This window comes from Oryx dammah, unplaced genomic scaffold, assembly GCF_014754425.2.
Source record: "Oryx dammah isolate SB20612 unplaced genomic scaffold, SCBI_Odam_1.1 HiC_scaffold_11077, whole genome shotgun sequence".
Classification (NCBI taxonomy): domain Eukaryota; kingdom Metazoa; phylum Chordata; class Mammalia; order Artiodactyla; family Bovidae; genus Oryx; species Oryx dammah.
In genome coordinates, this window is record NW_024080471.1 from 8,245,615 (window position 1) to 8,268,282 (window position 22,668).

A 22,668-nucleotide genomic window follows, 5' to 3' on the forward strand; every position below is an offset into this window, starting at 1 on the left:
GGTCATATGTAGTACCCTGCTTTTCCTCCTGACATGATACTTTTGCTTCAGGCGCTTCAAAAATGGCAATTGGGTTTTTTTGGTTTATTTTGTATCTTCTGTCCATAATTTTGCCCTAACTGTGCATGTGCACAGTTATTTTTAGTCCCATACAGGTGTTTTTTTTTTTTTTTTTTTTTTGCTGGAGGAGAGGTTTGTCCAGGTGCAGGCACTTCAGCAAAAGGTCTCAAGTCCAAGCCTGCCTCACAGTTCACATACCCTCTTAGAGAACATGGCCTTCTGTGGCCAGAGGATGAGAGATGTAAGACCTCAGAGCCCCTGGCTGCAGCGGCCTGGAACAGTGATACACACGTTACTTTAAATTCCTTCTAGAGCCAGGCAGAAGTCAGGTGTGGGAGCAAAGCTGAAACGACCAGGTCAATTTAGGGACTGAGGCTGCCGCTCTGAGGCTCAAGTGCAAGGAAGCCGAGGGACTGGGTTGCACAGGACACGGAGGCAGAAGCCATACCAGAGATGCACAAGGGGGGAGGCAGGTGCCCCCGGAGAGGGGCGGGTGGGGGAGGAGGATAGGAGGAAACCCTGCCTCGAGACATTTCCTTCCAGGGCTGGACCTTTGCCCTGCATTTCACTTTTGTGAAAGCAAAGTGTGTTAGTCATTCAGTTGTGTCTGACTCTTTGTGATCCCATGGACTCCAGCCCATCAGGCTCCTCTGTTCACGGAATTCTCCAGGCAAGAATAATGGGGTGGGCTGCCATGCCCTTCCCCAGGGGATCTTCCCAACCCAGGGTTGGGACCCAGGTCTTCTGCATTGCAGGCAGATTTTTTTTTTTTTTTTTTAACGGTCTGAGCCACCAGGCAAGTTGTGAAAGCAACTCTGTCTGCATTAAGAACTTTCTTTCCTTGAAGTGGCAGGATGGCTTTCTGTGCCTTGAGGGTGCAGGAGGATGGGACTTGCTGGGAGAAGAATATCAGGTGAGGAAGCCAGAAAGTCAGACCTACCTAGTGGGAAAGGAACAAAGTTGCCGCCAAGACAGCACAAAATGCTTCTTTTTTTAAATAGTTTATTCATCTGTTTGGCCAAACAGGTAATGGAAACTGAGAATAATAATTTGCTAAAAAGTTTAAGTCATGAGTACTCCTTTCCCCTAGGAAACAAAAGACTCCATGGTTACAGAGTGCACCATTGGGTTATGACAACATTTCAAAATAAGGTTTCCATTTCGATATGTAACAATGTAAACTTCAAAAATAGTAAACTCTAACCCCCTCATCCCTCTTTACAGATCTATCACAGATAGAATTTTCTGGCAGACCTATAATGTGGAAGTAAACAGCCTGGTGCTTAAAAGTTTCATAAAAAGGTTTGCAGATTCAGTAAATAGTTTTTCGGTCTTAGGAAGTAAAAGCAACCAGTGATTCATCTTCTGCGGACTCTGCCTCATATACACACCGTGACCTGCGGTCTGTGACACTGGTCATCAGCTTTGCCGTTTTTGTACATACAGACATATATATAGTATTTTGTTTGTTTCTAAAGATTTCTACATCTAAATAATAAGACGGCGCCGGTGACTTATAATGTCACCTCGCTTCACATAGGTAAAGACAAAAATTCTGTAGAAGGCACTGTAATTTCTCTTGCACGATCTTACACAGACATGTGAGGGCAAGCCAGCTGGGGCTAAGACTTAACTTCCCCTTTCTGTTACCCAGCTTGGCCTGTCCTCCTCTAATCATCACCCCCAGGTCAGCCACAGTCGATGGTTTTCCAAGTCCATTTTCCTTTTCTGCTCCAGCTCTTCACATCCCATCTACCCACCCATCCAGAAATCCATTTATCCCAGTTAACTCAGAGTGATCTTTTGGTTCATTGAAATCCCTTAAAATTAAGAGTGCAGCTCTGGTATAAAACAAAATATGACCTACCATCGCTGAGAAATAATCACAGTGTGCAATGTAATTTTTAGTTGCAAAGATTTGAAACATCTGCCCTGCCATGTCGAGAACACCTGTCATCTCAAGCAATCTAGGCAATCATTTTAAGCTGCTTTACATTCATGTAAAAAGAGCGGAGAGGTTCTTCTTTTCTCTCCCGTATTGAATCAGTACCCTTAAGTGAAAGATCTGATGTGAAAAAAGTGCAAGCAAGTTGGACATGCCAATAAATACCATATAACTTACCGCAGATTACCAAAACTGTACAGGTATGTACACCTCACTGAGGTTCCCCCTGCCAGGAAGAGATTCCGAACCCCCCTTGTGAGCGGTTGCTGCAGAGTCCTAGAGCAGATGGTCAGCGGGCGAAGGAGGGCCGGGCCCTTCTGCTCTTGCTCTGAAGCCCCAAGCCCAGGTCCGCTCCACCCTCAGCCGCCTCCTCCTTCTTCCTCACTTTGAGGCGAGTGAGCAGCTTAATCAACCAGATGTCCCACTCCTCAGGCAGGAGGAGGAGGAGGAAGCCCAGGCCGATGATGATGATGGCAATTACCCGGACGCTGTTGAAAACGATCTTACTGGTGTAGTGATCAACCACTGCAGGAGACAGAGAGCGGAGGTTACCCAGGGGCCGACAGGCCTGGGCAATCAGGAGGTGGGGTTCCTGCCAGGCCAGGGCCTGGGGCAGCCCTTTCTGCGGGGTGGACACGGTGCTCCCTTGACCAGGCAGGCAGAGCTGCCTCCAGCAAATCCCCCTTAGCTTTAGAAATGCTGGCTGGCGGGAGGCCTTGCACCGTGTCTCACTTTCCCAAACTGACTTGACCTGGTACCTTAGTTTGGACATCGATTTGGCTGAGAGACAAAACAAAACCCAAGGGGCACTTAGAGACATGTGTGTGTGCTCAGTTGCTCAGTTGCTCAGCATGTCTGACTCTTTGCCACTCGCTGGACTGTAACTGTCCAAGCTCCTCTATCCATGGAATCCTCCATGCAAGAATGCTGGAGTGGATTGCCACTTCCTACTCCAGGGGATCTTCCTGACCCAGGGATCTTGCATCCCCTGCATTGGCAGGCGGGTTTTTTTTTTTTTTTTTTTAACCACGCATGCCACCTGGGAAGCCCTGTATATATACTGGTTGGCCAAAAAATCCATTCGGGTTTCTCACACGCTCTCCTGGAAAAACCCCAGTGAACTTTCAGCCAATCCAGTATAGACCAAAATTGATTGTGGCCACCTCTGGGGTGCCAGGCCAATTAAAATGTTATTGCCTTCTTTCTACTCTTGGTGCTTTTCACATTTTAAAAAGATTTTATTCATTTTTACGTTTCTGGCTGCACCCCACGGCATGTGGGGTCCCAGCTCCCCAACCAGGCATCAAACCCGTGGCCCCTGCACTGGGAGTGCAGAGTCTTAACCACTGGACGGCCAGGGAGGTCCCATAGTTTTATGTTCTAAAGACCAAACTCAACCTGGTTCTTTGAAAGTAATAGATACAAACTTTTACTCCACTCCAGGGTATTATTAGCATGAGGCTCTAATGCCACCTATGTCATCGCTGATTATGAACATTTATTAAAGGCCAGAAGCTCATTTCTGACAGATGAGGTGAGGGAACAAAATGAGAACAGGATTCATATCAGTTCATACAAATCTGGATCATCATTCTCTTCATAACTAAAGATCAAAAGTGTTCCAAAGTTGGTTTTCTTTTCCTTTTTCTGCTTTATTTTTCTCTTTTCTTAACTAAATCAAACAAAGCAAATTTGGAGGCAGGCCTTCACATCAAATAGTTGTCTGAGGAGGCCTTACAAATAGCTGAGAAAACAAAGAGAAGTGAAAGGCAAAGGAGGAAAGGAAAGATATACCCACCTGAATGTAGAGTTCCAAAGAATAGCAAGGAGAGATAAGAAAGCCTTCCTTAGCATATTTCCAATGCAATTTTTGCATATTTTCCAATGCAAAGAAATCGATGAAAACAATAGAATGGGAAACACTAGAGATCTCATCAAGAAAATTAGAGATACCAAGGGAATATTTCATGCAAAGATGGGCACAATAAAGGACAGAAATGGTATGGACCTAACAGAAGCAGAAGATATTACAAAGAGGTGGCAAGAATACATAGAAGAACTGTACAAAAAAGATTTTAATGACCAGATAACCATGATGGTGTGATCATTCACCTAGAGCCAGATATCCTGGAATGCAAAATCAAGTGGGCCTTAGGAAGCATCACTATGAACAAAACTAGTGGTGATGGAATTCCAGCTGAACCATTTCAAATCCTGAAAGATGATGCTGTGAAAATGCTGCACTCAATATGCCAGCAAATTTGGAAAACTCAGCAGTGGCCACAGGACTGGAAAAAGTCAGTTTTCATTTCAATCCCGAAGAAAGGCAATGCCAAAGAATGCTCAAACTACTGCACAATTGCACTCATCTCACTTGCTTTATTGATTACGCTGAAGCCTTTGACTATGTGGCTCACTGTTGTGGAAAATTCTTAAAGAGAAGGGAATACCAGACTAGCTTACCTGCCTCCTGAGAAACCTATATGCAGGTCAAGAAGCAACAGTTAGAACCAGACATGGAAGAACAGACTGGTTGCAAATTTGGAGAGGACTATGTCAAGGCTGTATACTGTCACCCTGCTTATTTAACTTATATGCTGAGTACATCATGCAAAATGCTGGGCTGGATGAAGTACAAGCTTTAATCAATATTGCTGGGAGAAATATCAATAATCTCAGACATGCAGGTGATACCACCCTTATGGCAGAAAGCAAAGAGCCTCTTGATGAAAGTGAAAGAGGAGAGTGAAAAAAGCTGGCTTAAAAGTCAGCATTCAAAAAACTAAGATCATGGCATCTGGTCCCATCACTTCATGGCAAATAGGTGGGGAAAAAATGGAAACAGACCGTTTATTTTCTTGGGCTCCGAAATCACTGCAGATGGTGATTGCAGCCATGAAATTAAAAGACACTTGCTCCATGACAACCTAGGAGCTCTGACCAACCTAGACAGCATATTAAAAACCAGAGACATTACTTTGCTGACAAAGGTCCATCTAGTCAAAGCTATCATTTTTCCAGTAGTCATGAATGGATGTGAGACCATAAAGAAAGCTGAGCATAAAGAAGAATTGACGCTTTTTGAACTGTTGTGTTGGAGAAGGCTCTTAAGAGTCCCTTGGACTGCAAGGAGATCCAACCAGTCCATCCTAAAGGAAATCAGTCCTGAATATTCATTGGAAGGACTGATGCTGAAGCTGAAACTCCAATACTTTGGCCACCTGATGCAAAGAATTGACTCCTTAGAAAAGAGCCTGATGCTGGGAAAGATTGAAGGCAGGAGGAGAAGGAGACGACAGAGGATGAGATGGTTGGATGGCATCACCGACTCAATGGACATGAGTTTGAGTAAGCTCTGGGGGTTGGTGATGGACAGGGAGGCCTGGTGTGCTGCAGTTCATGGGGTCACAAAGAGTCGGACACGACTGAGCAACTGAACTGAACTGAACTGAACTCCACACAAGGGAGAATCAGGTTGCTTTTTTGAACACCTCAGTTTGTGAAAGAGTTTCTTCTGACTTGCATGTGCCCTTTTGGAAGCCTGCGTGCTGTCCCTCCCTCTGCGCCCCCTCCCCCGCCTCGTCTGCCCCACGAGGGGGCTGCTCTGTCATCCCCTTCCTGTTCCTTCAGTCCTCCTGCCCCATCCCCTTCTTCCTGCACTTCTCGCCTCCATCCAGAGGCTGGGCAGAGAGGTAAAAGACAAAGCTGAGAAAAACATTTTGTTAGCAGTTCTTTTGTAGAATTACAGCACCTCTTTTATCTTCCTCAAATTCAGAAACACTTTAATTTTTAATACCGGCAGATCCGGCAGAACAGCCTGTTAATTTACAAATGAAAGAAAGTGAAAGTGTTAGTTGCTCAGTCATGTCCGACTCCTTGCGACCCCATGGACTGTAGCCCACTAGGTTCCTCTGTCTATAGAATTCTCCAGGCAAGAATACTGGAGTGAGTTGCCATTTCCTCCTCCAGAGGATCTTCCAAACCCAGGTCTCCTACATGGCAGGCGGATTCTTTACAGTGAGCCATCAGAGCCAGTCAGCCAGTCCCACGAGCTATGCTAGAGAGAGTGTCAGAAAGCCCAGCAAGGGCTCTGCTCTGACAGGTCAGAGAACCACCGACTCCTCTGCTCCTCATACCCTGGAGAACTGACTGTCATTGCTTCCTCTGATACACTGCTGACCTTCTTACGTTGCAGAGGATTCTGATTAACCTCTCTCATACTGGCTGTATGATACAGTTCAAGTAGCTTCTATACGAGAGTCACCTGGAATATGCCTCCTTGAAATAAGAATGCTCTGTGACTATAAAGACAACCCTAAGATGCAGTGGGGGTATGCTGATGAGTTATTTTTCTGAAGCCTGTGGTGTGTGGACACAGACAAGCTGGACCACTTTTCTACCAGCTCTCCAGGTGTTTAGGGGCTTCCTGCCTTTGGAAGTTCTGCCTCATAAATCATTTCATGTGGTCCTCCTATGAACCAAGGTGATGACTCAGGGACAACCTTCATTTTTAGGGGATAAGTAAGGGCCCAGAGAGGTTATGAGAGGGGACTGGTCACCCTCCCTCTGGGCAGGTGCCGGGCCCAAGGAGTCTGGGACCAGGGTAAGACATATATAGACCGTGTGGAATGCAACGCAAGGAAGACCTCTGGAAGTTGACTGTGGTTTTACTTATGCTTCCAGGCTTATTATCACCAGACTGAACAGGATATGGGGTTGCCATTCCTTGGGAGCCTAATCCTCTAAACGCCTAGAAGTGGGCAGGTCAGGAGATGGCTTTGGCAGGAGCTGTGCCAAGATCAAGGGGGTGAGTGCTTTGGGAAGTGATTCACAAACAGATTCTACAGGGAGGTTGGGTATAACTCAGGGAGATTCTGGGAGGAAAACCCAAAGTTCATAGCAGCATGAGCCAGGAAAGGGAAGGAGGTGAGGGGCAGGTGGTGGTGTGCTTTAGAAGAATCGACTGAGTGTGCTGGTGAGTCCCCAGTGAAAAACAGAGCGGGGTCCTGAGCGGCTGGATGAAGGGCTCTCTTCTGGGACTCCGGGAGCAATGTCTACACTCCTATAGCTGTGGATGTGTCTCTATCTCATGCCTGCCATACCCTGAGCTAACTTTCTCTTCTAGAAAGCTCCTTATGAAAACTAAAAAGCTTTTTTCTGCTACCTATTCATCTCTACTTATTAATAATATTAATGGTGTTCATCTCTGATCTCCACACTGGCTCAAATAAAGGTGATTTTAGACCTTCTGTACCTTGGTGTTATAGGTGAAAACCAACCCCCTCTGAAGAAAATACTCATGTGTCGCAAACGTCAACATTTTTACCCAAGTGGTTTCTTTCTATGCAGGAGGTTAAACCTGTACACTGTACCAGGCAAGCATATGTGAGTATGTGTGTGCACGTGTGTGCCTGTGTGTGTGTGTTTACAAGCAGATACAGAGAGCCACAGAAGTTTACCTGCATTCACAGGTACGCTGAGGACGATTCCAAGAGACATCAGAGTAGGATATGTAACAGCAATTCCAAAATTTAATACAATATTGAATGCTGAAATAAAGAATAAAAAGATAGGTGTTATGCATGACCAGCCCTGACTTTCCATCCTTTCTGGCCTATCCAACCCCAGCTTCTCTGAGGAGGCTGGAGTCTGGGGGTTTTGCTCTTTATTCTGACTCAGGGGACCTGGGTTCCTGCAAGGGCTCCAGGACTGGGGATTAAGGCCAAACATCCTGATTACTTAGGTCTCTTCTCTTCCCTGAGCTCTGAAGAAGAAGAAAGAAATTTTAAAAAACTAACCAGTGAAGAAGGCACTAGAAAAGAGGATGGAACTATCCTATTTATCTGACTAACTTTGCTTTTTTCTGCTGCTGGCAGTGATTCTGGGATGACTATGATTAGGAGCTTTGGGATGCACATTTTAGATAGAAATGGGTGAGGCTCCTCCTTGGGTGCTTCCCTGCAGAGGACCAGCCTTACAGCAATTACTGGTGATGAGGATGGTGATGATAATGAAGCAATGGTGATGATGACACTACTAGTGATAATATTTACTGAACATCATCAGGCAGTGTTCTAAGAGCTCTGTGTGGATTGTTAACCAACTCGAAGCTTGTACTGCTTGCTGCACGACAGGCCAATAATTGAAAGGTCAGTTTCTGGAGCAAGGAATAATAACTTTATTCATAAAGCTGGCAAACTGAGAAGATTGTGAGTTCACGTCCCAAAGAACCATCCAATCTGGGTTAGAATTCAGGCTCCTTTTATACTAAAAGGGGAGAGAGTAGAGTCAAACACTTCCTGGTTCCCATCAGTCTCCAGAGAGGATGTGTTAATTTCTTCCTCTCTACAGTCATTCACAAGCAGGTCTAGTCAGGTTATTTCCTGTGAGCTAAGCAAAGGTATTTTAGCTTAATGCACATTACTTGGGGAGTATTATGTATAATTTAAGCTTGTAGGTATCATCCTTTTAGTGATATTAGAATACAAAAGTTTCTTCCCTATTATAGTATTAATCTACCAATTTCTAACCAGCCCTATATTCAATGGAAGGACTGATACTGAAGCTGAAGTCAATACTTTGGCCACCAGATGTGGAGAACCAGCTCACTGGAAAAGACCCTGATTCTGGGAAGGATGGAGGGCAGGAGAAGATGGGGGTGACAGAGGATGAGATGGTTGGATGGCATCACTGGCTCAATGGACATGAGTTTGCACAAACTCGGGGAGATAGTGAAGGACAGGGAAGCCTGGTGTGCTGCAGTCCATGGGGTCACAAAGAGTTGGACTGTCAGTCCTATAAGTAATGTACTATTATTACCCTTGGCCACCAGATTATTACCCTTGGCTGCACTGTTCAGAGCAGCCGTGACAATTCACCACCCCAGCGACCGAAGTCCTGGAATTAGAATTAGTGTCATCATTACACAGGCTTCCTTTGTGTGACACAATGACCCAGAAAACCATGGAGAACTTAAGGCTAATAATAGGCTTGGTTTTCTCCTTCAGGGCATGGGTTTCCGGATCCCACTGTCAGTCCCTGTTTTCTGGGGATTCTGGCAGGGTAGTCACCACTTACTCAATAAGAGGACTGAAAATCCACAAAGGTTTCCCCATGGAATGTCATCAAAAGAGCTCCAGTATTCCACTTTGGTAAAGTAGAGGATGACAGGAATACAGGTGATGAAGAGGATGTTAAACACACCCAGAATGGAAAGAAATAAGGCGGCTTCTCCAAACTTAGCACTGCCCAGGAGGAGTTTGAACAGGACCTGCCGGAGAGAGCAGAGGAGGGGTGACAGTTCGCCTCGGACTCCAACTTGCCACGGAGAAGCGAGTGCACTTGGTAAGCTGGGGCTGGACCCCGGGGCCCACGGCCATGTGATGGTAAATTCCACCTCACGTGGCCTTCAGTGAAGGGCAGTAGGATTCCTCCATGCTCAGTAGTGTGGCGATGGAGAGTTACTCCTCAGGTACACAGAGAGCATTTTCAGGAATCATGGGTTTTCACACCGCGCTTGAATCCTCTGTGCTGTATCCACGACACCACATCGCAGACTCATGGCATTGAAGATGAGAAAGGCACTTAAATTAGAAGTATCTGCCATGATTGAATGGGCTTCCAAGTGGTGCTAGTGGTAAAGAACCCGCCTGCCATGCAGGAGACCTAAGAGACCCGGGTTTGATCCCCAGGCTGGGAAGATCCCCCAGGAGGAGGGCATGGCAACCCACTCCAGTATTCATGCCTGGAGAATCCCATGGACAGAGGAGCCTGGAGGGCTGTGGTCCATAGGGTTGCAAAGAGTCAGACTTGATTGACGCAAGCCACAATTACACTTTCCTTTCAGGAACCTCTAACATTCATCCCTGAACAGTTTGAAAACCACTGCCCCACCCCGCAAAAAGGGATCTGGCTACAAAGACATTTCCTATAAACCAAATGGAGAGGTTTTACAACACTCACAGCTTACCTCTGCTCCAGTCCACCACCCACATTCCAGACATGGCATGGGGTTTCAGTGGAACACTCCCGATGGATTTCTTGCCCCTGTGTGTACACATCTCAGATGCATGAAAAGCCAGGAAAGGGACAAAGGTGGCTGGAGAAGGCGGGAAGCTGAGCTCCCAGGGGAAGCAGGCCCCGTCCAGCCTCCGAGTTTACTACATTGTTCACAGTTACAGAACTGATGGTCCAGTTTCAGCCTCTGCTCTCTGCTCCTCCTTCTTCCTCTTGCAGTCATTTCACATCTCTTTGGGGTATCTCTGGACATTTCTGGGCAGGAAGCATGCAAAGGGAAATGAAGTCAAGTCCTTTTACCCTTCTGCCCACCAGCCTGTCTGGATAAAGATCAGCCAGTGGAGGAGTTGGAAATGTAAGTCTAAATTCGTGGTGGATGGAGTATCTATCCATTCTGCTTTCCATTAGCATGCAGCTCATTGAAGAGAGCAGAGTATTTAAGTATTTTCTGTATTTGGACAGTGGCTCTGGAGTCACGAATGGGGCTAGACTATCACATCCTCTGGGTGAGATGTATTCCTCATGGGCTGTGTTTCTCTGAGGGCAAAGGGCAGGGAGCTGATGAAGGATAAGAAGGTACAGTTGGGATTTCCCTGGTGGTCCAGTGGTTAAGACTCCGAGCTTCCAATGCAGGGCGGGTTACAAGTTCGATCCCTGGTCAGGGAACTAAGATATCACAAGCCTCAGGCCAAGGCCAAAAAAAAAAAAAAAAGGTATAGTCATTTCATTTTACAAACGCATAAATGTGTTCCTCCCCATGCTGGAAAAGTTCCTTTTCTTAGAACTTTCTACAGTCGTTTATTTTCTCTGTCTGACTATCTGGATCCATAAAGGGCCATTAAAACTCAAAGCTAAAATGTAATTTTTCATTGAATCTTCCAGGTCAGTTTCCCAACATGGAGACCAGAAAATATTTGCATTCTTGACTAAGGATCCGAAGAGAAGGGGAGGCAAAGCGGGAGAGCAGCTGAGAAGTGTGATGGAGCAGAGAGGGTGAGAGATAAGTGTGGGGGAAATAACTGTCTTCTCGAGACATGCAGTTGGCACACACACACCTCCAGTGGTTCCCAGCATTTTGTCAAAAATATTTTATAATTCCATATGATAGTAATTGTGCTTGTATTTATTCAGTCTAAAGCAATACTTGAAACGCACATGGATTCATGTTGAGTCCTGGTGGCCTCAAAAACCATGTGATAAAAGATTTCAAAGCTGCAGGAGATATTCCAATTTTCATTTCCAATCTGACGGGAAATTATCTGACCAAACACAGAAGCAGGCAGTTAGGGCCCCTGATCCTTCTCTGTGCAGGGGTGCTAAGTCTCCTCAGACCTGTCAGACTTTTTGTGACCCCATGAAATGTAGCCTGCCAAGCTCCTCTGTCCATGGGATAAGGCAAGAATACTGGAGTGGGTTGCTACACCCTCCTCCAGGGGATCTTCCCCACCCAGGGATCGAACCCACGTCTTTCATATCTCCTGCACTGGCAGGCTGGTTCTTTATTACTACCATCACCCGGGAAGCCCAGTTCTCCCTTGTCGGACCAAACAAGGAAGTCACTCATTGAATTCAGTTGATCCACCTATCCTTCCACCCCTTTTATCCCAAATGCTGCAAATGTATGGCCATCGATGGAAAGGTCTGGAAAGCCAGAGCCAAGAGCTGCTGCACGTCTCCGGCACCGTCAGGCTCGCTGTGCCCGGTGCTCGTCTTCAAGCACCAGCTCCATCCAAGGTTCCCTCAAAGCACCGAGCCAGCCAGTCCAGGAGAGCCCAGAGGGCCCGCTCCCCGCGCCTACCTTGTAGAGGGCGGACATGGATGCCGAGCCCACCACCAGGGCTATGCCGATGACGGAGTGGCTGTGGAAGCCATCCGCGTAGGTCATCATCACGATCCCAGCGATGGCGAGGATGGCGGCCACGATCTGGGCGGAAGGAAGACACGGCGGTCAGAGCAGCGGCGGGGAATCGGAGCGGCCCCTACGTGCCACAGGGGTAGGAATGTCTGCGACGGTGCTGTGGAGGGAGGCAGGGCCCCCTTTCAGTCCTTCGGAGACCACGCAAAGGCTGCTCTCCTGTCTGAATGTTTGTCCCTGCTTGGAAGGGGGCACTCGGCAAAGCCTGGCGTGACCCAAGGACTGGAAGTGGTCGACGGCAAGGAGCAGAGCCGCGTCATGTCTGGGGAGGGCCGGCCATGTGACTCCTGGGGCCGCCGGAGAGGGTGGTCACAGGCGCAACGACAGGTTCTTCGGTCCTGACTATGGCCTGTTCACCACCCCCTCTCAGTTCCTTCCCAACTTTCCGGAGGTGCCTGTCTGCTGCTGCTGCTGCTGCTAAGTCGCTTCAGTCATGTCCAACTCTGTGCGACCCCATAGACGGCAGCCCACCCGGGCTCCCCCATCCCTGGGATTCTCCAGGCAAGAATACTGGAGTGGGTTGCCATTTCCTTCTCCAGTGCCTCTCAGGGTCCTGCTTTTATATATTACACATCTCAACAGTGACCACGACCACGGATCGTGGCCCTCTTTTACACACCAGCAGTAGAACCTTCTGGAAAGGCATGTGTCCCTGGCCCATCAGGGCTACATACAGTGTCTTAACCCTGGCCCTGCAGTTCCTTTCCTCAGCTACTGGAGGGCCCACCGCTCCAGCGAGCCCCCCTCACCCTCCCGCTCCCACTCCTGCCCCGGCTCCCAGCCCTGTTCTCCAAATTCCTCAGGTGGAATAAGGGCTCCAGGGATCTTTACACATTCCTGTTGTGCAAAATCAAATCGTCAGACTGCACAGGAGAGAAACTTGGGATAACATTTCCTAAAGGAGAAATGATATAGCACTGGGTAAGTACCCGTTCTAACCAGAGGTGGTCCTGGAACTACATAAAGGTCGCTGGGAGGCAAGTGGGAGGAGCTGCTGGAGGCAGAACAAACGTGGGCGGAGCAAGTTCTGACAACTGGATTTACTGGAGTTCTCCCTCTTACAGACTGTTCAAATGACCTCTGCTCTCTGCAAAAATATCGGGTGGCTAACATTTACTGAGTGATCAGGGATAAGTGTTTTCTGTGTACTTTCTCATTTAATCCTCAGACTAGGTAGATATTTCAATTTATTTCATTTTATAGACATGGGCACTTAATCTCAGTAACTTGCTGAAAGTCATAGAGCTGGGATACACATTTCAGGTTTAAGTGCAAAGTCAGTGTTTCTATATATAAATAGAAAGTAGGATTCACCTCTGAAGCCATTGCCATTTCTACTCTGATATCTGAACTGAGGTTTCGTGCAGGGTTGAACCATGTTGTGTTTAGGTTGGTGAAAGGCACTGTGTCAGGGCTCAGCAGTTTGAGCTGCAGTGCATTCCCCAGGCAGTGTAAAGACACACGCGCCCTCACACAGGGGCCCCTGAGAGGGCAGGTGGTCATCCTTTCTTGGAGAAGTGCCAGCCCTGCTCTGTCTACCAGCTCTTTCTGGTTTCCTGCTTCACTTTTTATCACTCATCATCACGTAATGCGTATGTTTTATGTTCAAATGCTACATGTACTGTGTACGGCTCTTCATTGAGAAAGAAGAAGAGGTACAAGAGGAGTAAGGGACCTTCCCCACCAGGAGAACAGGGATAAGTGAAAAGCAGGCAGGGCGGGCTTTGCTCCAGAGGGCCTGCACAGTACAAAAATGCAGCACGGGGCAGCTGGACCTGGCTAGGCAGCTGGGTAAGCAGAGAACCAACTGGAAAACGAAGGAAATGGAGTGGGCGGGGAAGAACACAGCTCCACTCCGGGCGCCGTGGCACGTCTCCAAAGGCCCCTGAGTCTTTCCAAACATAAAGGTGAAATTCAAGGAAGTGAAGGGGAGCCAGGGTTATTCTTCCCTGAAGATTTAGAGGGCAGATTTCGGACCTCCTCATTCTCCTTTCTCTATTGATCAAATCCTAAATAGCTAAACGCTTCCATCTGAGCTGTGCTGTGCAGAAGAGCTGAGGGGAGGGGCAAGAAATAGAGAGTGTGGGTGGCCGCTGGCTTCCCGGTCAACATTTGCCAAGTCCAGACCAGCGAGCTCATTCTGGCAGATGGCACTGCGGACAGTGCTCACGCCCCAGCTGCTCACATCCAGAGCCTCTCCTCTTGGAGGTCCTCTCCATGAGTCACAGGTTTAAGCAACTTGATTCCAGGGCATACTGTCTGGGCATCGGCAGCTCCCTGGGACTCCCGACCCTGAACTTGGGCTCTGACCTCCATGCCAGAGGGGAAGCTGGTGGTTTTCCTTGCGTCTGATATCCCTGAAAGCAGAGCAGAGTTGAAACGTACACTACCATCTCAGAGGAAGACCTGAGCATCCTTTCCCAAGCCTGAAATTCCTTTGACGATGCCAGATCTCTTTAAAAAAATAAGCGTGGAGTTCACACTTTGTACTCTAAAATATCTGGCTTTTGGTTTACATGTGGAAATGTTTCCCAGCCTATTTCCTGTTGTAAGAGGAACTCTCCAGTAAGGCTGGTCCTGCGTGTTCTGTGGTTTCACATAGTCATCTTCTAGATCCCAGCCTCCCTGGGGGAGAATGCTGAGTCTCAGGATGGAATAAAGTGGACATTCCTACTTCCCCTCACCCCTGCTTTCTCTTGGGGATCCAGACAAATGGCTGGCAGTGGCTTGAGATCAAGAGGAGGGGAACGGCCATCTCTACTCTGGGAAAAATGAGCCGGAGAAGAGGAAGAAGCATGGGTGTGGGAGACCCCGAGGCCAGCATGTTGCCGTTTAGCCTCTGGATGATGGTCTTGCCCGTGTGGTTATAGCCTGCCCCACCCCCAGCAGCTCCCTGATGCACCCGTACCCTCACGGGCACACTGCTCCCCATCAGACGTCAGGCCGAGAGGAAAGGGGCACCACGGAAGGCATGAGGCAGGGGCAGCCCTTGGGGGAGGCTGCATGCCTCTCCGACCAGCACTGCTTCCCACTCCCGCTAGAAATGTGATGGGCTGCATGCCCTCTGCCAAGCAGAGCCTCGTTTGTGGTGGGTTTTAGATTTGTACAGTTTGGAGAAGTTTAAAAAAGGGAAAGGACAGGCTAATTTTTACGGATATTTCTCTCAGCCCTCTCCCTCCCAAGTCCTGCACTGCCCTCACCGATGCCAAGAGAGTCTGGAGGAATTAGGAGACCCTCTAGATCACCCTGCTTGTTTCAGAGGCTGGGAAGGCGTCTGGGCCCTGAGCCCCCCACCCCACACTCCCCCACACTCTGTGTGCCCTGTGCCCTTCCCCAGCTGTGCTTGGGTGGTGGGGGACAGCCTCCCCAACAGAAGGTGGAGTAGAAGTCAGCACTAGGGGTTACCGTTCAGGGCTGGCACTGAACCAAAGGCTGCAAGGGGGCGAATTATGGAAAACATCAGCTGGGGTCAGACCGAGGTGGGGCTTGCTCTTGGAAAAGGTCCAGGCTCCCCAGGACCATGCTGCTGGGGGTTGAGTCCACTCGGATGACCCCTTGGCTGCCCTCCTTGCTGCATCTCCACTCCTCCTGGTTTGCACGCTTTAGCTGGAGTGGGTGGTTCTGAATAGCTGAGAATGCCATCTGCCCTCCCCTTTGAGATGCGGACTGGGGGTGGCATGGCCTTTATCCAGCTGCTGACCACAGCTGGGTGGCCTCTGGCTTAGGAGGGGCCATCTCTCCTACCTCCAGAATTCTACTTGCTCTCATTCTCCCGCTGCTTTTGCTGCATCCAACTGCCTTCCTAAGTGTCTGTCAGCCTCTGACACTATCACCCAAAGAAGTGGGCTGGTCCATCAAACCCCTCTACTTGAGAAGGAATAAGAAGAATAACAACAGTGAGAGAAGATAACATTTATGGGGTTTCATGTGTCAGGCATGCATCACTTTATTTTATTCTTACAACTATTCTATAAGATGAGTACTAACATTCTATTTTATTTTTTGGCCTCCCTCCATGCATGTGGGTTCCTAGTACCCTGACCAGTGATTGAACTTGTACCCCCTGCATTGGAAGGGTGGAGTCTTAACCACCAGACTACCAAGGAAGTTGCCAACAACTTTAAAATGAGGTCATTATGGCTCAGAGACGTTAAGTAACTAGCTTAACATTCAACAGCTTATGAGAGTGGACCCAAACCCTTGTCCCTCAACTCTAGGATTTAGCACCTCCTTGTTATGTTATGACCCCTGAGCCTGGAGAGCCAGGACACATGTGAAAGCAGAGTCACGGGGTGACATGGGGGCCAGATTGGGCTCCTCTCAAACACTAGCGTCTGATGCCATGTGTGGCCACAACCTGCCCAGCATTTGAAGATGAACATTTGCTCTGCCTGGTCTGTCCGCCTGACACAGACCTGCTGCTGTTTTCCAGGAACCACAAACTCTGTGGTCTCAGTCACGACCTTAATAACGCAGGCCCTCTATGTGGCCTGCTCCACAAACATCTGTTCTCTGTGTCTGGGTGACTCTCAGCCCAGTGTGCTCAGCCATCGGATGGAAATGAGTGTCCGTTCCCTTCAGTCTCTGGCGACGACCCAGCAGGTGGTGGGCAGCTAACCTAGCAGTCCGAGAGAAGTCTCAGAGAAGCGTGCGTGTTAAGCCTCATCCTGGGCTCAAATCTCCATCTGTTTCCCCAGGGTGACCCCTGTCACTCTGCCCAGCTGCTGGTACCTTACATATTGTTTTCAAGCTCTCTGAACTCCTGACGATAAGAAGAGGGTGCCCCACCTTGGCTTGGAGTGGGACAATCTTAGAGGACATGTCACTTCTAGGAGGGGTGACGATTATCAGAGAGACTTAGAACTGCATGGTGCTTTACAGGTTGGTAAATTCCATCCCCAACACCGGCTCCTGGGTCTTTCTTTCAGTGCTGGCCTCGTGCCGAAGGCCTCGATATGAAAATCTGCTCAGTCCGCAGTGGTCAGTGCAGACCAAGCAAGTGGCCAGGATGGCAGGACCGAATCACAGCTCAGGGATGTGAGGGGATCTTGCATAGCAATGAGATAGAGATCTGGGTGTGTCACTCTGTTCTCTGTGAGTCAGCATTTTCACACCTCCTTCTCTTAACCTCAAAAACATTTTCTTCTGCACGATGCACAATGAACCTTGCAGCCTCTTTCCCCAGTAATGTCCCCATCCAGAATCTGCCTTGGACTTTTACAGGCACGCCCTGAGAGTGCTCCACCATGCATTTTCTTGGCTCTTGGCCTCAAAAGAAAGCCACCATGGGCCCCAGCACATCTGAATCTTCAGTATCCAGTCAGGCAGGCTGTTGGACAGATTGCTGCTGGCTGTACCTCTTGTGGAGATGTATTCTATAGTTTATTTGCTCAAAGCTTTTCTGGGTGGTAGCACAGTGAGCTGAGTTCTTATTCCAAAATTAACACGAAGCCTCAAAACAAATTTTCCCCCTACTGCAAGCTAAAAATACAACTCAGCAGTTGACTCACGTCCCCACTGCTGTTTGAGTAACTAGGTGGGCGTGAAGCCACCATGAAGGTGATGTCATTGTTCCCAGGACAGTGAGCCAAGGACACAAGCAGAGAGCCTGGAATCTGCCCCTTTGCTAGGTGCCAGCGGGGTTCCCTTAATGGGACTGCTGTCCAAAAGGACTCAGCTTCCTGGCTTTCCTATATGTTCTGAGGGTGCAGGAAGGAGTAAGTGATGCCTTCTGACTACCAGAGATCTAGCCTGCTCAAATCCTTTCTGTCCCTGTTTGTGACCAAGTGATAGTGCGGCAGTGGTAGCTTCTGGCCACCAGAGGGCGACAAGCAGAAGGCAACAGGATTCTGTCCCAAGGCCTGCCTGCTCAGTTCCTTAGTCCTGTCTGACTCTGCACCCCATGGACTGTAGCCTGCCAGGCTCCTCTACCCATGAAATTGTCCAGACGAGAATACTGGAGTGGGTTGCCATTTTCCAAGGCTACATGTCGCCTATTCCTTTCTTTTTATTTATTTATTTAAAATTTTATTTATTTATTTATTTATTTTTTATTTTACTTTACAATTCTGTATTGGTTTTGCCATACATTGACATGAATCCACCACGGGTGTACATGCATTCCAATCCTGGGTGGACTCCTCTATCTGTAGGCTCATGTTTCATACCAGATTTATCATATTTCACATAATTGTTCTAAAATATGACTAGCTAAGTTTGACTCTATTTTAAGGGAATTTACTCAGTCTCAGAGGTGACAATGAGAGGTAATTCAGGGGGTATCATTTCATTCTCCCTTCCTCTGGGGTTAAAGCAAGTGAAACTGTCCCTCCAAAATTTGAACTGAGCTTTAGTGGGTCTTAAGCGTGTTCAGAATTTGAACTGGGCCTCCCTGGTGGCTCACTTGGTAAAGAACCCACCTGCAATGCAGGAGACCTGGGTTTGATCCCTGGGTGGGGAAGATACCCTGGAGGAAGGCATGGCAACCCATTCCAGTATCCTTGCCTGGAGAATCCCCATGAACAGAGGAGCCTGGCAGGCTACAGTCCATGGGGTCGCAAAGAGTCAGACACGACTAAGCAACTTTCACTTTCTAAGTGTGTCTGGCCCACTTGGGCATTGAATGCAGTGTCCAGATAAATGGCCCACCAAGAGGGCACGTCCATGTGGATGAGGACATTGAGTTTTAGATATCAGTGTTATGGCAGTGTTAGCTGAGGGCTCTGGGCTGCAGGGACTGTGAGAGGCAGGCTGAATACACCACCCCTTCCCTAAGGGGGGACCCCAACCGGCACACACTTTAGGGAATGCTTGTTGAAATGCTTGAAATGAAAGGTGCTTTAATGAATGCTTGTCTAGAATGGTTCGCAAGCAAGAAGGTTTGCAAGGCACCCCAAGAGCCTGGCCCTTGGCTGGGCTCCTTTTCTGCTGCAAATCAGAAGGAGAGTGGTTAGCAGCTTAGGCTGAACGGTCCAGCACATGGAGATAAGCAAGCCGATGGGCAGGTTTTGGCTGGCATGACTGAGTGAGGGAGGAAGACAGAGAATAAGGAACTTACCCTCACTCCCATGAACCTGTCCCTGAGAACGATCCATGAGAGCAAGAACACAAAAGCTTTGTTGCAGCAGAACAATACGGAGACATCCGTAGTGTTTATTTTCTTTATTGCATGTAAGTACAGGTAGTTTGTGAGAGTCCAAAGAACACCAAAGGGTGCTGCCTTGGTAAAAAACACCTTCAAAGTCAAGCCATTGTCTCCAAAAAATCGACAGCACTCCCTAAAACAAGGAAAGAGAGGCAGTGTTATTATCTTCTTGGTTTGAGACAGATCATTTTTATCCCCCTCTACCCAGTTTTTTTCTGTTTGTTTTTAGCAGATGCAGTAACGTCCTCCTACCAAAGCCCTTCAATCTAGTCCACTGAAGAAAGCACTGCATGAGACTCTCAGCACCGGGATTGGCCACTGTGGTTTATTCCTTTGGTCCGTGGTGGGTATGGAATGGTTGGTTTCGGAGAAGGTCATGGTGGGTCCATTTGATCTGAAGAAGCCCCAGTTCCACGGTGATCACCTAAGGGATTCTGCTACTTGGTTAGTAAAAGAAGGAGGTCTCTAGACCAGGACGTCTCTAGGCCTTTCTTCTCAGGGGCCTGGACACTCAAAGAGAACCCCCAAAACATATTTTTTTAAAATTTGCCTCCAAATGAAGTTGTCTCTGGGATCAGGCAGTGGCATTCATTTCTTGGGCACATCTAATACATTTTGACTATTTTATCAATGGTGTTAACTGTACATTTTCTCCATGAGGGCCTTTTTAGCTGGTCATTTCACATGTGGAAGGTCCTGTCCCCACGTCATCTGAGAGGTGATCACAAGAAGGATGAGCAGATCCAAGAGCTCAGCGGCTTAAGAGAGAAGGAGCTGAGGAAACACCTGCAGACAAATGTTTTCCAACATCACCTTTCCAGAATCTAGGGGAAGGATCACTGGTATTTGAAAAACTGCTTGAGGAAAAGAAAGCCAACCTTGCTCAGGCAGAAGAGGATGGAGGGGAGGAGGTGGAGGGGCAGAGGGTGTGACCAGAGGACTAAGTGGCTGGCTCTGCAGACAGCTGCCCACTGCCCTGCCCAGGAGCAGAAAGCATCATTCTGCTGGGCTGGATGAGCCAGGCCAAGGAGAGGGACGTGAGAGGACATGCCGCCATAGCCGTCACAGCCCAAGCTCACAGCAGGGCCCAGTGTGGCCCAGACACCAGCAAGTGAGCAGGGGAGAAAAGAAGGAACTAGAACAAGTCAAATACACCAAGGTGGAGAACAGCCACAGCCCAAGCCACCTATTAATAACATGAAAATGCCACAATCAAGGAAAAAAATGAAAACAGGAGTCAAAGGGGATTGGCTGCAATTGTAAATTTAATTTGATTGTTCTCTCCATCAATCTAAAATGCAACTTGCCTTTGTTCATTAAATCCATAGAAGAAACGGAAAACTCATCGCTGTTTGCTGAACTCTATGCTGCTTCTAAACCAGCAACAGGCAAAACAGTCAAATCACTAAATTTACCAAGAAACTGATTCAACTGAATTGACTCCATTTTGGCTTTCTATGAATGGATCTTTCATCTAACTGACTTGATATTTCTGTTTGCCCTTTAATTTTCATACAATAGTTCAGTTGCACTTTCCATGCACTTTTCTCCAGCCCCTATTTGCAAAAGAGTCTTCCCTTCTTTCCAGAGAAGAGCAAGGAAAGATAAGGCCTTCTTCAATGAACAATGCAAAGAAATAGAAAAAACAACAGAATGGGAAAGACTAGAGATCTCTTTAAGAAAATTAGAGATACCAAGGGAATATTCCATGCAAGAATGGACACAATACAGAGCAGAAATGGTAAGGACCTAACAGAGGCAGACGAGGTTAAGAAGAGATGGCGGGAATACACAGAACTATACAAAAAAGATCTTAACCCAGAGAACTATGATGGTGTGGTCACTCATCTAGAGCCAGCCAGACATTCTGGAGTTCAAAGTCAAGTGGGGCTCAGGAAACATCACTACAGACAAAGCCAGTGGAGGTGATGGTAATTCCAGCTGAGCTATTTCAAATCCTAAAAGATGATGCATTAAAGTGCTGCACTCAATATGCCAGCAAATTTGGAAAAACTTAGCAGACCACAGGACTGGAAAAGTCAGTTTTCATTCCAATTCCAAAGAAAGGCAGTGACAAAGAATGTTCAAATTACTGGACAATTGTGCTCATTTCACATGCTAGTTAGGTTATGCTCAAAATCCTTCAAGCTAGCCTTCAGCAGAATATGAAAAGAGAACTTCCAGATGTACAAGCTGGGTTTAGAAAAGGCAGAGAAACCAGAGATCAAATTGCCAACATCCACTGGATTACGGAGAAAGCAAGGGAATTTCAGGAAAACATCTGCTTCATTCATTATGCTAAAGCCTTTGACCGTGTGGATCATAATAAACTGTGGGAAATTTTTAAAGAGATGGGAATACCAGACCACCTTACCTGTCTCTTGAGAAACGGGTATGCAGGTCAAGAGGCAACAGTTAGAACCAGACATAGAACAACAGACTGGTTCCAAATTGGGAAAGGAGTACGTCAAGGCTGTATCAGTTCAGTTCAGTCACTCAGCTGTGTCCGACTCTTTGTGACCCCATGAATCACAGCACGCCAGGCCTCCCTGTCCATCACCAACTCCCGGAGTTCACACAAACTCATGTCCATCGAGTCGGTGATGCCATCCAGCCATCTCATCCTCTGTCGTCCCCTTCTCCTCCTGCCCCTAATCCCTCCCAGCAGCAGTGTCTTTTCCAAAGTCAACTCTTCACATGAGGTGGCCAAAGTGTTGGAATTTCAGCTTCAGCATCAGTCCTTTCAATGAACACCCAGGAATGATCTCCTTTAGGATGGACTGGTTGGATCTCCTTGAAGTCCAAGGGACTCTCAAGAGTCTTCTCCAACACCACAATTCAAAAGCATCAATTCTTTGGCGCTCAGCTTTCTTCACAGTCCAACTCTCACATCCATACATGACCACAGGAAAAACCATAGCCTTGACTAGACGGACCTTTGTTGGCAGAGTAATGTCTCTGCTTTTTAATTTGCTGTCTAGGTTGGTCATAACTTTCCTTCCAAGGAGTAAGCGTCTTTTAATTTCATGGCTGCAGTCACCATCTGCAGTGATTTTGGAGCCCCCCAAAATAAAGTCTGACACTGTTTCCACTGTTTCCCCATCTATTTCCCGTGAAGTGATGGGACCAGATGCTATGATCTTAGTTTTCTGAATGTTGAGCTTTAGGCCAACTTTTTCACTCTCCCCTTTCACTTTCATCAAGAGGCTTTTTAGTTCCTCTTCATTTTCTGCCATAAGGGTGGTGTCATCTGCATATCTGAGGTTATTGAGATTTCTCCCATATTGTCACCCTATTTATTTAACTTATATGCAGAGTACATTATGCGAAATGCTGGACTGGATAAAGCACAAGTTGGAATCAAGATTGCTGGGAGAAATATCAAACACTTCAGATATGCAGATGACACCACCCTTATGGCAGAAAGTGAACAGGAACTAAAGAGCCTCTTGATAAGGGTGAAAGAGGAGAGTTAAAAAGCTGGCTTAAAACTCAACATTCAAAAAACTAAGATCATGGCATCCAGTTCCATCTCTTCATGAAAAATAAAAGGGGAAAAAGTGGAATCAGTGACAGATTTTATTTTCT

General features: G+C 47.6%; 1 protein-coding gene across 1 annotated transcript; it reads right to left on the reverse strand.

Annotated features, from left to right (window-relative positions):
* Positions 1-2,294: 2,294 nt before the first annotated feature.
* Positions 2,295-19,299, reverse strand: LOC120860443 (putative thiamine transporter SLC35F3; the record flags this gene model as incomplete). Its single annotated transcript, XM_040236242.1, has 5 exons — positions 2,295-2,530; positions 7,465-7,554; positions 9,083-9,275; positions 11,820-11,945; positions 18,994-19,299. Coding segments are annotated over 5 exons (951 nt in total), but the record flags the coding sequence as incomplete, so codon positions are not given.
* Between the last annotated feature and the right edge of the window lie 3,369 nt (positions 19,300-22,668).